This window comes from Colius striatus, chromosome 8, assembly GCF_028858725.1.
Source record: "Colius striatus isolate bColStr4 chromosome 8, bColStr4.1.hap1, whole genome shotgun sequence".
In the NCBI taxonomy this organism is placed as follows: Eukaryota; Metazoa; Chordata; class Aves; order Coliiformes; family Coliidae; genus Colius; species Colius striatus.
In genome coordinates this window covers 33,280,433-33,296,311 of record NC_084766.1, presented here as the reverse complement: position 1 = coordinate 33,296,311, position 15,879 = coordinate 33,280,433, and the positions used below count along the sequence as shown (strand labels likewise).

Sequence of the window (15,879 nt, the reverse complement as noted above, 5' to 3'; positions counted from 1 at the left end):
TTGGACAAAAAAGAAATGAGAAAAGAAGTTGCTTTCAAGTGCAATCCAGAAAACGTTGCTCCTTGGCTAAATGGCACTTTAATGACAGTTGTTTCCAGCGTGTTTAGTTATCAAAACCCAGTGTTTCTCCCAGGTGTTTTGATTTTTGTTTCTCTGCACAAGAAGAAGGGGGGAAAAAAGGGTTTTAGTAACCAAGTCTTTCAGTAAGACACCAGATGATGGATAGTCAAACACAGAGTCTCCTGTAAACACAGAGGGAACCAAAAGGTATGAACTGACTCATAATTGTGTCAACACAGGTCGCAGACCCTTGGTTTATTTCAGCCTTCCTGTTTTTCACAGATTTCTTTTCACACTACACTATATTTTAAGACACAGACTCTTTTCAGTACACCTTAGTGGGGTGCAAGAGCACACACGTTCTTACACCAGAACGTGGGCACCTACACACACACACACACAGGCTGTATTGCCACAAATACAACAGCAGCATTTTCCATCCACAGCTTATGGCTGCATTAAGCTAAGCCCTGTCTTTCCTCACAGCAGTGCATGCCCACTCTAAATGAGAGGCCCATCCTCCAGCTTCTCCACAGAGGCTCTTGGGAAGCATCCAGAAAAGTGGAGTACACCAAAACCTCAGCAGCCTAGCCTTCCAGTTCATTCAGTCCTGTAGGACTTGGTGGGATTTTGGGTGTTTTTTTTTCACATGTGGCAAAGTGGCAAGATTATGTCTGACCAAAAGTGCTGGGAGGCAGACACACAGCAAAGAGGTCTGTCATGAGCAAACCTACTAGTATTTGTCTTCATCTTTAAACACATTGAACTGAGGCTACAGCCTTTTCCTCACATGAAGTTGTTCTTCTCTGCTGGTTGCTTATTTCTATAGAGATTGGAGGAAAAAGCCTATCCAGGCTCTCTATCTCATTATCAAATTTGATTGGCACTGAGCAGTGGGCTAAGAAGTTGTTAGCAGGGATTGATGGGCAGACACACCGAGCAGCTGGACTCCTTGCAAGTCACAGAGCAGTTCAGCTGATGCCTCAAGAAAGGCATTTGAGTACATTCCCTCACAAAATCACCTCTGATGACATCTTGTCACCTGAGATCCTTTTAAAGGACTTGCAGAAGATAACAAATGAAGATGGGTTAAAGCCAAGGGAGTTATTCTTCCTCAGCACAGTAAAAGAAGCAGTTTAAGGCCAGACTGCAATCACTGGTACTTGTCTCTGGATGTCCATAAGTCACACAGGGTCCAGTGCAATGGATTTGCATGTGCAACAGATCCATCCTGAGCACCTCAGAGCAACCATATACATGCAAATGACTTAAAGCTAAAGATCCAACATGTGCCAGATCCCCTATATGAGCAAGGAGAAGTTTATAAACAGTGATTGTTTGTCTGGGATGTTTCAGCCTCAGCTTGATTAACTGAAAGATGGTAGAGCAGCAAGGACAGGTGACCTTACTCAGGCTGAGCAGTGCCTCATTACTTGTGTACTCACACGCAGCTCAGGAGAAAAGCTACTCAATAAAAACCAGACTCACGGAACAAGGCTTTGGATTGTATTTGCCACTGTGCCTGTTGCTAAAACTCCAAGTTAATGGGTAATCTTTGCAGTGAAGCCAAATCCACCAAGAGCATCACAAGGGCTCTTGCCTTGTTACTTCACCAATTCATTCACAAAAAAACTATGTAAAACAACTTACAGTTAGGATAAAGCTGAAACAGCATTTCAGAAACAGAAATCATTGGCAGACTTAATTCTTTAAAGACTACTCATTTTAGAATACTACACCCTTGCAAACAGCAAACATTTTATCTAGTGCTGGTTTCCCTTGTAGGAGCCAAGGCTGATGGAATGGAGATAATTCCCTATGCAAATTACAACATAGTAAGTCAGATTTGCTTCCAGCATGTTCTGTACCTTCAGAAATTACTCCAGGGTTTGTCTGCCGAGTGGTCATAAACTGGGAAAACCTGTGCTCTTTTCTACTGCCTCCCCATCCTTTCTTTGCCTCTTTTTTTCCTCTACAGTAGAAGATGAGGGAAGCAAAATTTACAGAAGGAGACTATGAAAAGGGTTTCAAAACATTCCACATACTTTCTCTGCATAAACATGCTGTGAATTTCAAATGTAAATAGTGCCAGGGCACTGTCATTCAGATCCCAGGAGTTAGACAAATTATGCTGCCCGTTATCTCAGTTGTTGCAGTTTCTTGCCTTTCATTCATTCATTGCCAGTGGCTGGATTTTATGTCAGGAAGAAAAGGAGCTTCAATTGCTGAAGTTAACCTCTTGTGGTGAGATCAGTAATAGTGGGTTTTCCAGCAGAGAATGCACAAGGAGATAGCTGCTAGCCTAGTTTGCCAAGGCAGCAGTCAAAAGAATGCTGAAATTTGGCAGGTATGAGCATGAGAATGCTGTGTTATGGAAATGGCCACTGCAAAGTCTCTTCCAGATCTGCAGTGTTTGGCCCACATTGATAAAACAAAGTATTTTGGTTTGTTTTCTTTTTTAATTAGAGATTCTATAAAGTAACTACATAAAGCAGTGTTGTGGTTGTGATTTGAATAGAGGATGGCGCTGCTGAGTAAACCTGCCTGGCAAAAGGGCAGTGGCTGTTGCTTCAAACATCATATCCAGGCTCTAATTAATATATACCTTCAACTATACCAACAACCTCTCTGCTTTCCTCAACTCTCATTTCTTCCCCAATAAAGAGCTACTTTTTACCAGGAGTGAAGGATATGATCAGAAGGATCACTTCTGAATGCGTTTTTACAGCCACATTGGTCCTGGTAGGTACTGAGTCAAAGTACCTGTCTCATAGACCAGGTACTGCCCAATAGTCAAGTCCCTTGGGCTCCTAGGGCCTGTGCATGCCACATGAAGGGCCTGGGCACTGCTAGTCCCAAGCCCTGCCTTGCACAGGGGCTGTGTCAGTCCCTCTTGCCTGGGCCACAGTGCCTTGTTAGGAACCAGGAAATGTTGAGCTTGCATAGTAGCATCCTGGGAGGCAGATGCATTGTGTGCCCATCTCTAAACTAAGTCCATTTAATGATGAGCAACTTCAATGCTGTTCTGCAGAACCAGCTTTGATAGCACATCTTATTTATGCAGTACTTCCAAAGGGAGAAGCTCTTACCTATTGTTCTTCGGAGATCTTCACACTGGCTAATGTGAGGGAATTTCAAGATTTCCTTCCACTTTTTGCTTTTGCCTTTGCGTTTCCCTCCACCCCCTGCAAGGAAAGAAACATCAGGATTAGATTGTTTCGGGTGCATGGCTCTATCTAGAGATTACCAGCCAGTCACAGTTCTTAACGTATCATTCATAATTAAAGCTGAGACACTGTGTGTAGATGTAGAGATCAAGCCTGAGCTGGTTTGGGCTGAAACAGAACAAGGAGGTGGCATCTAGCAGAAGATCTTGCTAAAAGTTGGGAGTGCAGGCTTGTGGCCCACCAGGTCCAGTTCACACGACAGCAGTGAACTCAGCTTCTCCAACATCATCTCTACTCCAACTGACAGGCCTTTCACGTGATTCAACCTGCTAAAATTGCAGCTCGCATCTTTTCAACCTGGATCTCCTCCTTCTGGTTTTGGAATGAGCCTTGATTCCATCTGGAAAGGAGTGTTGAAGACCAAAATTCACTTCCCACCATTCCTCCTTAATGTGACATGTACTGCCAACATGGCATTACTGCTGATGTTACACACTCTGGTCACTGCTGCTTCCACAGGAAAACAACACTGGAGGAAAAGGTAATATCCCCTGAGGAGAAAACCTCTTTTTGGTTCCTTTTTCTCCTTCTCGCTCTTCCCCGAGATTCCTTGAACTGGACTGGACTGTCCTGAACGTGAATGACCTACTGGCTTCCTCCAGCTCTGGCTGGATGAAGCCCAAGACCCACAGCTTTTCCATGCTAATCAATCTCCCTCATCAATATCTCTTCATAACTACCCTGCTGCAGGCATCGTCGGCATCTCTAGGTACCACATCTGAGCTTGCAAGGGGGATGATTTCTGCACTGGGCTCCAGCCAATAAAGGCAGCCTTTCCAGCACACCTCACCTTGCTCCTTGCTGGTATCACTGATGACACATTGCCTATGGGATTAGGCTCCCTCAGCCCAAACAAGCCCAATGCAGGATGACATGCTGTGTGTGCTCTTCCCTGTGTCTGCTAGATGGGCACTCACATCTGAAGCACTTCAGCCTAAGATCACATTTTTAGATAATTCTTCTCTTGTTCGTTTTTTTTTACTGTCATTGGGCACATATTTACCCTAGCCCTCACCTGTGTTTCTCTTTTATACCCCCACATTTTTAATGCTGTCACATCATCATTACTGCAGAGGGCAGGAGGTGTGGTGTGGTGCTTGGGGTTCCATTCCTGACTCATTCGTGTGTCTGTCCTCAAAGAGGCTTTGCAGCCAGCAGAGAAAGAGTTTTCCTCCAGATGCAGACTGAGATTCTCTGAGTCGCTGTATTTACTGCAATTCAGTCCCTGCACACAAAATCTGATTCACTTCATTTGCACTGGCACTTCAAATGACTAATTCAGAGCTGAGTTAATTCTGTAGAGGGGCTGGTAGAGTCACAACTGCAGACTGAGGGTGTGTTGGGTACTACACGATATTGCAGGCTAAATGAGGAGAGTATCGACTCACAAGGGAGCTGACCACGCTACAGAGAAAACGTGAGCCTTGGAAAACGTGAAGCATTGCTCTCTGTGGGGCATTTCTGATCACAGAGTATAACCTTTGGCACAGGAGTGAGTGCTCCTTCTGCGTCTCACCTCTTATTCCTCGGCTTTTGTGGCCAACGGTTTTGCCATTGCAAAGCTTGCCTTGAATTATTTAAAACTCTTTATTGACAGGATTTAGTGTATGTCTACATTAGTCAATGTAGAGGAGAAATATCTGCACTAGCCATAAAGCAACTAGCCTGTTTAGACTATGAGGAGTACAGCTCTGCCACCCTCTCCAGGAAGTAGTCTCCAGCAAAGCACAGAGAGCTGCAACCGTCTCCCCACCACACAGCACTATGCAACACAGATTGGGTCTACAATGAATTCTGCTTCAACCTCCCCTCTTCAGTGCATCCCAAACACTGCTGCTAAACTCATTTCCTCTCTCCCATCCCTCTAGCCACAGTGTCAGAGAGGCTGTCTTGCTCTCTCACAGCTTACGGTGCTTGGCTTTGTTTGCTGAAGGTCTCAGGGGTGCTACAAGGAGCTGAGAAGCATTTAGTGGGCTAGAGTGAGCCCTGTGATCATCTGTTCACCAACTCCTGGAGCGGTTGGCCTGGCTCTGATCACCAGCAGCAGCAGCAGAGGCTGGATTCAGCATGCCAAATGGTCCTCATTGGTTTTTGTCTCCCTGAAAGCCCACTCCTGCAATCCTGCACAGCCACTCTGGGCTGCCAGGCTGCCACTTCCACTCACCCCTCTCCTCCAGGGGCACCTTCCTTTGTGCTTCTGCCCTCATGCCTTATCACACAATTACACTTCTCTGTGCCCTCCCTTCACATGCTCCTCTGGGGAACAGTCCTTCCTCCAGGAATTCCCGCTTCCTTCTCTTTGCCAGTCATTCTCTTTGGCTTCTCTGAGCTATTGCTTCATGTTTTGCCTCACGCTCATTTATCTTGTACTATGCCTTGTGTTAAAACCTCCATGGGAATTAAATGAATAGGTATGTATTTGCTACCACTGGGGAAGGGACGGGAAAGAAGGAGAGGACAATGAGGGAAGGAAACTGTTGGAGCTGGTGTCAGAGCAGAGTGATCCCACTTTTACAGCCACAGGGTTTGAACCTGGATTTCTGGATCCCTTCTTCAGGCCACGAGCTCCTAGAGTAGCTCATCTCACCTCCATATACAAACACTTGCCTCTCATTTCTGCCTGCAGCCTCTCCCACTGCAGAGACCTACTCTGCTCTTCCCAAGAAACAGAGAGAGAGAGAAGCTGTAAGTGGGCAAGGAGGAGCCCTCTGCTTAAGGTATGAGCTGGCACTGGAGGCAGCACAAGAGGTATGCAGCTGCTTGGGCAGCACTGCCTGCTGGAACGGAATTTCCAAACATTTCTGGACACAGGAGGCAGAGGGAGTAAGCCAGATGAAAACATCCTTTAAGGTGCAGCTGCTCAACATTGGTACATCCTCACCCACTGAAGGACCCCCTAGGACAAAGCACTGGAGACTGCAGAGCACACCTGCTTCTGCAGTCACCTTTACAGAAGTGCCCACAAAATGGTTGCATCCTTAGCATAACCAAGCTGTGCAGAGCGTTGTAAAATAGCCCTTTGCTCTAAAAGACAGCTCTGAGATTTGTGCAGAGATGAAACGTTTCTGTTAAGCTGAGCCAGAATGGTTTTAAAATCCATTTGATGTAAAACACATATTGATATATTTACATTGGATGGTGTATTTCCGACATTAAGTTTCCATCACAACGGGAGAAGGGCTCTGTGGTCCTCTCTTACAACCATGATCGATGCAGCCAGCGTGTTCTCTTCTCTTTTGTGGCCATTCTCCAAAAATAAGCAGCCTTGCCTGATGAATCATTTGCTCTTAGCTGAGTGTGGAGTAGCATTACTGTTTTGCCTGTGACATCTTTGTATTAAAGATTCTGATCAAGTGCTTCAATCGACCTGACCTTTCTGATCTCAGCTTTTCTTGTGGAGCCAGCAGTGTTTGCTGGCTCCCAACATTAATTCTAGGGGGTTTGAAGGACATAATGCAGTGAGACAGCTGAGACGGGGTAAATTGTCTAGCAGAGCTAAAAGCTAAAAGGGGAGGTTTCTCTGAATAGGTTAGTAACTGTGCAGGTTGCACAGGGAAGCTTTTCACACATTGCCTTGATTGCTGCCTTTGCACTATCTATTCTGGACAACAGGATTTGCTTCAAGACAGCTTCTTAGGGTAAGACTTGACAGACATGACATGTTTTAGATGTGAGTTCCATCGTGTGGTGTTGGAAGGTCTGACTGCTTTAAAATCTTGGCTTGCTGATGATGACAAGAGGTGAGCTCCCAGCAACAGCATGAAATCTCAGCTCCACTCCCTTGCAAGCACTTAACTCTGCATTAGCAAACCGAGAACCGAAACTAATTCTCTAACATGTCAAACAGTCCTAAAGGAAACAAAAGCATTTGCTCTACATCCTACCTACTGAAAAATACATGGCATTTTTCATATCATCTTGTGATGCTGGATGGCAAATCTAGCTCTGATCTCTTCCTGGAAGGAGAGACATGACCAGAGGCACAAATGTAAAACACTTGCTAGCAGAAGCCATCCTTAGCCTAAGGTGCCTACTTTTTTGCCTGTGTTACTCAGGATATACTTGCTCTCCTAACACTGAGAGGAGGCAGGAAAGTACCTGCATATTGTTAAGCCAGAGAGATACTAACTGGCCCATCCAAAATGACATGAAAAATCAGAGACAGAACAAGCAGCTGAAGCCAAGGCCTTGAGCTTGTTAATCCTGCTAACAACAAGATCAAGCTATGCTCCTGCTTAGTTGATGAAAGATATTTCATAGCACAGTTAAACATAATGATGGGTGAATTCATTCCAGTACCACGCCTGTATCATATTCCATGTGTGCCTCATGCCACCACGCTGATGGCTTTTAAGCACAGCTAAGCTGGCTTCATATTTTCGCTCTGTTCTTATCCAAGTTGATAAGCCTACATCACATCCCATGCTGCCAGGTCTGGCTAACCCAAGATTGACAAACATTTCATTGCCTTCAACTGTATTATCTGCAATCTCATTAATCCACAATGAGGTAAAATGTCCACAGATATGAAGGACTGCAGTTTGGGTCTTCTATTTCGCAACAATAGCCAGGCTGTCATCCAAGTCCTTCCCAAGCAGAGCACAGAGCCCAGTATGCTCTGATTGCAAGGCCTTGATTACACAGCACGTGAAAGCAGTGAGACAAGGTCCAAACTAAATTAACTAAAAAAAAAAAGTCATGGCTAGTGTCCTATTTCCACTCAAAAGAAGTTTACATTTCTCCTTCTCTTCTTGCCTGCCTTCCTCACTCTCCCCTATCACAACTGCAGCTGCATGGTGTCTATGGAATTACCACATTAGATTAAACAAATGGTCTATCTAGTACAGGATGGGCCACAGGCAGCTTCAAAGGAAGATCTCACAAAGCTGTTTCTGAAGTATTTGGAAAGCAGGAACTTTCTTTCATATCGTATTAATGGCTAACAAACATTAAAGTTATGTTGCTTCCAAACATTTCTCCTTTGTTAAAAACCTGTGCTACTGAAATTCAGGCTATTCTCACACCCCTAGTAACTATCCCGGGCTGTTGAATGCCCTTTTGCCTCACATGGATGTGTCTCAGAGACAGTTTCTTTTTGAAGGAAAAGATTATCTGTTTTAGACTGCTTGTTTTCCCAGAGTGGAGACAGCAGGAACAAAACTTTCAGCCCATCATCTTCCCCTAATAATTTTTCATATCTAACACATCTAGCCTCTAAGGCAAACAGTTCTACCCATCTTAGACCTGCTTCATGTGGAAGTTCACCCATGTTCACCATTCTTCTTTTTACAGTAGTCCTACCTATGCTCAGCTGTACCAGCAAATAAAACCAACTTGTTTTCAAAGAATGAAAGACACTGCTTGCTCTCTGCCCTTCATCCTGCTCTCATCTGGGCAAGCAAAAAAACCCTGCAAGAACACTGCTCCATCCTTACGAGATCTTAGATGATACTCCTAACCTATGGATGAAGTGAGCACTTACAGGACCATTAGGAATGTCTTTATGAATCCCCTTCTACGTCACCCCAAGGAAAAGAAGAGTATGAGAGCTGGATTTTCAAAAGCAGGTAGGTATCCGTCATCCTCTGGGACACAGTGCCTCTGCAAACCAGGCTTTAGAGTCTCTTGTTTATCAGCTACAACAAAAAGCCCATAGCATGCCCTCAAAAGAGAATCATTCTTATCAGTGCTAATCTGTCTTTATCTCCTGCTCCCTTTTTGGGTGAAAGTGACTCCCTGAATATCACAGGTAGTGATCACAGTTTTATGCCTGTCTTCCCTGCTTCCCTGTTTGCACACAAATCACCTGCATGTTGCTACAAATACACAAGCCTGACAACTGCTGTGTAAAACATCCCATGGCTTTTTTGGAAATGAGCAACAGATGTGTTTCGTGTCTAAGCCTTCACAACCACAGAGATGGGACTTTCATAAGCAAAAATACAGGCTTCTCCCCAACAGAGTCGTGTTGGCTTTGCAATCTGCTTACCAGAGGGCAAAACATTTTGTATACACCTGGCATCTGAAGTCCTCTTAACATTGGCTTACAGAAGTCACTGTTCAGAAACAACTATCGACTGCAGGAATCATAGAATGGTAGGGAAATCTACCTATTATTTAAAAGAGAGGTCAAGTAGTACTGTAAATACCTGTGACTGACTGAAACAACTTTAATAACACATTTCATATCTTAATAATAATATATATATGTTAATAATATGCTTTAATAACATCCACTGCCCTGAAGGGACAGAGTAAGTAGTCTTTGAAGACTGACCCTCAGGGCTTGACTACTACATGTCAAGGCCATTTAGTAGTACTCTAAGAATATAAAGAAACCTTTACATAAGCTACCTTTATGCACACTCAAGGCACATTGAAAGGATCCTAACTAAATGGAAAAAAACATGCCTCTCATGTTCTCTGTTGGTCTCTAGCAGGCATCCCAAATTGTGGCACTCTCCACACAAGTCTGTCTCTTCTATGCCTTGTATCTTAACTGTATTGTGCTTATCTGCAGCCAATGAGTGAGCAAAAAGAGATCATTGCCTATTACGTCACAAACAAAAATAACCCAGAAGAGACAAAATATACTGAAGATTTAAGAGCTATTAGAAAAACAAACACTAAATCTTATAAAAATAAAACCAGCCATCATCTAAAATAGCAATATTAAGCACAGCCCAAAAGTTTAACGTCTTCTTGACCTCAGCATAAACCAGGCTAGTGGCACAAATCCAGGCAGTTCAATTGTGCTTGGAATGCACTATCATGTTCAACAGTCTGTTGAGATGAGCTGCACTAATGGCCTCGTATCGAAAGGGTAGCATTTGACATTGTAGTTGGCATCAAGAGCAGAAGAGACAATGCAATAAATTTCTCTGGTGCTACTGTGCTCCTTTGGAAGCTGTTTCTGGACCTGTAAGGTCTCTTGGAAGTAAATGTAGAGACTATGATATCTGAACCTGGGGACTACTAAGAGATTTTGCCATCAGTGATGCAGGTAACAGACATTTGTAGCACTTCAGTATTGATGATAGCTGTGGGAGAACAACCTTCTGAAAAGAGTTGTTGAGAGTCAAGGTAGAAACTCTAAAACTCTCTGTGGGGTTTGCCTCCAAACTGGAGCTAAGAGGCAATATTTCAAAGTTCTAGCAAGTTCTGATTTAAAGACATTAAACCATGTCATTTTTATAACATTTGAGTCATCTCAGTTCTCTAACGTCAAAACATTATCATGGAACATATCAAATAGAGTATTGAGATATATCAGTGGAACAAAATGGGTACAGTAAATTGACATTCTTTACTTTGTTAAAATGACGATTCTATATTGTCAAAAAGCTGTTAGGAAAAAGCAAATCCTTTTCTTAAGTAGACACTTTCCTGCCAACCCTTTCATTTTTGACAAAAACTTCAATCTCGGAAAGGAAGATTCTTTTGTCAGAAATGTTCTCAGTCATCACATGTTTTGAAGCACACAAGAATTAAACAGGGAACGTGGCCTCCTCATTGCTGAATGTTCAAGTGAATCTAAATTCCTGCATTCCTTACCAGTTCCCTTCAGCTAATTTGCACAGCTGCAATTTCCATTGACTGTAGGAGACCTGCTTCCCATTCTTCCAGAGAAAGAATGTAAACCTCTGCTCCAGAAATCCTGCTTGAATAGGGCTTGATAACATCTTTCCAGGAAGGAACTCCTCTTTAAGCAATGGCTTTTTGAACTTATGACCTGTTCTATATATCTATTACGCTGCTTTGGTAACACATATGTAGGCTGCTAACCAACGCCTCCAAATCCATACCAGCAGACACAAGTCAACACCCACATGTAGTCTGTGTATTGCCCACTGCCCAAGGGAGCGTGTGTAGCTCTCCTGGAGTCAGCAGTGTTCCTCAAGCAATCCAGCCCTAAAAAGGGCTGGCCTCTAAAGCCAAAATACCTTGAAGAGACTTGTGGGTCCTGGTTAGACACTGAAAGAAATGACTGTGAAGGCTCTGCCAAATTGCTGCTGCACATTGTGCAACTCTGATGTTTAGTAGCATAATGGGCAGCACAAGACAGGTGGAAGGAATACACAAGGAAACCTGGCCTTGGTACAGGCAGATACATGGGGCTCAGCTCTTCTGAGAACTCTGGTGCCAGAGGGAGACTGGTACTGGAGGGAGAACATGCAAAAACTCAGCTGCGTGCAGGGAACGATGTGGGTTCTGTCTGTCCCTGTCAAAGAGCTGTGTGGGCTTTTTCTCCTACAAATAGTTCTGCAGTCTCTAAAAAAAGAACTTAGCCTCTATGTTCCTGACATTTTGGTTTTATAAGGAGTATTTCTGAACTGTGGGGAGGAGATCCAGCTGGGTGGAAGGTGAGAATTCAAATGTGTTCCTATCAGCAGTCTGTAGCCAAGCTCTGAAAATTATGTTCTTTCCTCTTTTTTTGTCCTCACCTAAATAAACTTATCAACAGGAGTTAAAAAATGAATTTTTGTGAAGTTCACAAAACATTAATGACTTCAGACAGGCAAAACAGCCCGATTTATTAGTTCCACCTAATTGATGGAATTGGTAAAGCTTTGAGATGCTCTTATAAGAACCTAGAAATCCAGATGTGTTTTGCTCTCCATTCATAAATAACAGCACACTCTTTTAGTTTAGATGGTTTATGTCTGAGTCTGGAAAACAGCCACCAGAAAAGCAAGAAAGAAACAATGTAGAGTCTCTATGAAGGAGGCAGAAGACCAAGTCCTTGAAGTATCTAGGCAGTCCACTTGAGTACTCAGTGCTCTGGCACGCAGACCAGCAGACCCCAAATGCTTAGAGATGCACCACACAGGTCTCAGCTCTACAGAATCTGATGCAAAGTGACTCTGCAGACCCTTTGTGCTACCTATGCATATAAATACTCTAATGAATCTCTCTGACCACAGTATTTCCTCCTACATTTAATTCCACCAGAGATACCAGCTCAAAAAAAAGGTGCAGATGTGGACTCTTGAGTAGGAGGGCACTGAGGAATTGCAATCAAGTGCCCCATGTGTTTTTATTTTATGGTGTTTCTGTATCTTTGCAGTGTTCTAGAGGACCATTAAATCAGTCTTACAGTGCAGGAGTATAGCCCTACAGCCATAAGAAGTGTTCTTCACTGATGCCTGGCTGGATTCACCCTTCTCTCAATACTTTACAGACAGCTGATGTAAACAAGGTGAAAATTAGGCTAGGAACCTCCTGAGAGGTTCCATGTGCATGGGCTATACTGCCAGAATTACTTTAGGCTAATCTCTCTTCTGTAACACTTCAGGCATTTTGCTTCCAGAGTCGAAAAGGAACAAAAGCACAGCATGGTAACATGTCTTAGATTGGGTCACTTCCTATTTGAGATCAGGATCATCCACATCTTTATTTACCACAAAATCAGACAAAGACCCTTCCTGGCTCTCTTTGGTCAAATAACATGTCAGTCTCAGCTACAGACATTTGCATAAAGCATAAGTAAAATCCTAGATCTACGACAAACCTTCACACACTTCACCCAAGCTGACACACACTTTGGCTTTGGAGGAAAGAGGTGTTATGTGTATGGCAGAGCAAGGCTGGAAGGGAGTGCACAAGTCTGATATGAATGGACATGCTCAACTTCAGAGAAGACTTCACCCCTGCTTAGCTAAAAACCTGACTTTGGCCCCATCATCCAGTCCAGCAACAAAGTATCAAGATCTCACTGTCACACCCTGCTAAATCACCCCTGAAAGCATAGAAAATATAGTCCTGAAAAATCACTGACAGCCTAAGACACGATGGCAACACAAATATATGCGTCAGCATTTAGGATCATTATTGTAAAAGGTTACAGAAGGGATTCAGGTTAATGGAAGTAATCTGTGATTATCTGATGCAACAGATTGCTCTGCCAGTGACTCATTCCTTCTGCCACAATATATGGCAGGTTGCAGCTGCAAATAGCGAGCAGGATGGAGCCGGCTCACAATCTAAGTCTGTCCCTGTTGTTCGGAGAAACCCCTAGAAGAGAGGGTGCCAAGCCACTGCAGGCGTGTGAAAGGCCAGTAGAGCTTTACAGAGGGGAGTGGGTCAGAGCAGGGTACTACAGCCACTCATTCACGGGTGTTACTATAGCTACCGGCTGAAGGGCTCAACAAGAAAAGCAGGAAGAAAAAGAGAAAATTAGGAGGTAGAAGACAAAAAAGAGGAAACTTGTAAAATGAAAGCAGAAGGTTCTTCTGATTAGCTAATGAAGTGCTTCAAAAGCTGCAACTGAAAAATGGGGCTTGAAAGTTGCATGGCACAAGTGTCTGATAATGCAAGCAGCTGGCTTGCTCTCATCTCACCTCTCCCACCCACCCACCCAAGAGCTGTCAGGGTGGGAAGCACCATCTCCATAAACACAAAACAGCAGCCTTGTGCCAGGGATGGATTAACGATTTCCTCATTGCTGACAAAGTCCTGCACCTCCACTTGCTCTCCCTGCAGCCCTGGGGCCAGAATCAAAACAAAGTATAGATTGGAGCCAAGGGCCCCCAAGAGCAGCAGGTACTGCCCTAGCCTGGCAGATGGAGGAAGAAGAAAACACCACCCCGCAGCGATCTCACACCACCCACACCTACCGGTGTGAAGACTTTGACTCTGGTTCAAGAGCGGTGCTGGATGTCCCAGCTAGCCCAATACACCAAAAGCAGCTGCAGCCAGGGACAGACACTTCTAACACGGACATAAATCTAAATAAATATATAATTCCCACTCACATGTTTCCCTGACAGCCAGCTGTTCCCTTTGCTTGCTGTTATCCTTGCTTGGAGATTAATATCACTGTCTGGACAGCTCATTAGCAATTTTTATTATGGAGCATATACATTTCGCTGGTGGTGGGCAAAAGCTAAGCCTTTGAGTAAATAAAATACTAGGGCAGCTCACGGGGAATGACAGAGAACAGATATCTGTGGGGTCTTTACCCTGGCTCTGAAAGCCAATAATGGCAGGAGGTCAGAGATCAGCGGCTTAATTGTCCGGCGAATTAATGGTGACGAACGTCTGTTTCCCCTCTTGTTAAAACTGACACCAGATATTTCAGAGAAAGCAGAAGGGCACTTGGCCACAAAGGAATGTTTTGATGGCTGAAGCTGAGACTGTTGCCAGCCCCGGCCTGTCAGAGCAGTGCAGGTCAAACGAAGTCATTGCAGGAAGCTGCTGCTGACTCCCGCACTAACCAGAACGTTTGGGGCCCACTGGAGCAGGCAGATTACCCTGCTCGCTCGGGAAACAAAGACTGGTTGCTTACATGAATGAAAAATAATCAGCTGCAGATCTTTCAATATAACAAGTGTAAAAATAAAATAAAACTGAGGAGACTTGCACCACAGAAATCAGTCTGAGCTTGTTTCTTCCTGTTCTGAAGAAAACTCGAGAGAAACAGACAAAAACCCCAACACCAAAACGGAGCATAAAAGGCAAAGTTTTTCTTTATGTTTTCCTTCTCCAGAAAAAGCTCCTTTCATTGTCCTGCATAACCCTGGCGCAGCAGCAACGCACCTTTGAGTGAGAAGTGTCATCGTGGGATGAGGAACAAAACCGGGAAACATGAGGAGACCACTTTCATCCAGCTAGTGACATTTTGTGGCTCTGGCTAACACTTTGCTATTGAAACAGCTTCTTCCACACTTAAGAATGCGGAATATTTTCTTATTGTTGCTCAACCTCATGGCAGTTCAGATTTTCATGTAGAGTTGTAAGAACAGGATGAAAGCCTCCCTTTGTTTTAAGGTGGTTATGTTGGTTTTGAGCTGTTGTGAAACAGACTGAAGGACACATCTTTCTCGTTCATTCGAATACACATGAACCCCTCTGGTGTTTCGTTTAAGCTATGTAAACAAGCCCTTTCTGAATTTAAAACAAATACAGTTTCAACCCAGTTTCTGAGGTCTGTAAAGTGATTTCTTACATTCATAGAATCATAGAATGGTAGGGTTGGAAGAGACCTTTAGAGATCATCGAGTCCAACTCCCCTGCAGAAGCAGGGTCACCTAGATCAGGTCACATAGGAACATGTCCAGGCTGGTCTTGAAGACCTCCAAGGAAGGAGCCTCCACAACCCCTCTGGGCAGCCTGTGCCAGGGCTCCCTCACCGCACAGTGAAATAGCTTAAGTGGAACTTTTTGTGTTCCAGCTTCATCCCATCACCCCTTGTCCTGTTGCTGGCTAATATAGAAAAAAGGGATGTCCCAACCTCCTGACACCCACCCTTTAGAATATTTTTATAAATGTTAATAAGATCCCCCCTCAGTCTCCTCTTCTCCAGACTAAACAGCCCCAGTTCCCGCAGCCTTTCCTCGTATGAAAGATGTTCCATTCCCCTGATCATCTTGGTGGCCCTGTGCTGGACTCTCTCCAGCACTTTCCTGTCCCTCTTGAGCTGAGGAGCCCAGAACTGGACACAGGAATCCAGATGAGGCCTCACCAGGGCAGAATAGAGAGGGAGAAGAACCTCCCTTGACCTGCTGGCCACACTCTTCTTGATTGTAAGTCATTCCTCAATTCCGGTACATGCTGATAGCTTTAATTAATAGCAGCAGTATTTAACAGCGTC

General features: G+C 44.2%; 1 protein-coding gene across 1 annotated transcript in view; it reads right to left on the bottom strand.

The window, feature by feature from the left end:
• Window positions 1-15,879, bottom strand: part of GRK5 (G protein-coupled receptor kinase 5) — a 156,872-nt gene that overhangs the window by 90,993 nt on the left and 50,000 nt on the right. The window contains exon 2 of the mRNA XM_062001096.1: window positions 3,150-3,245. Coding sequence (XP_061857080.1) covers window positions 3,150-3,245 — 96 coding nt within the window. The remainder of the gene's footprint in view (window positions 1-3,149; window positions 3,246-15,879) is intronic.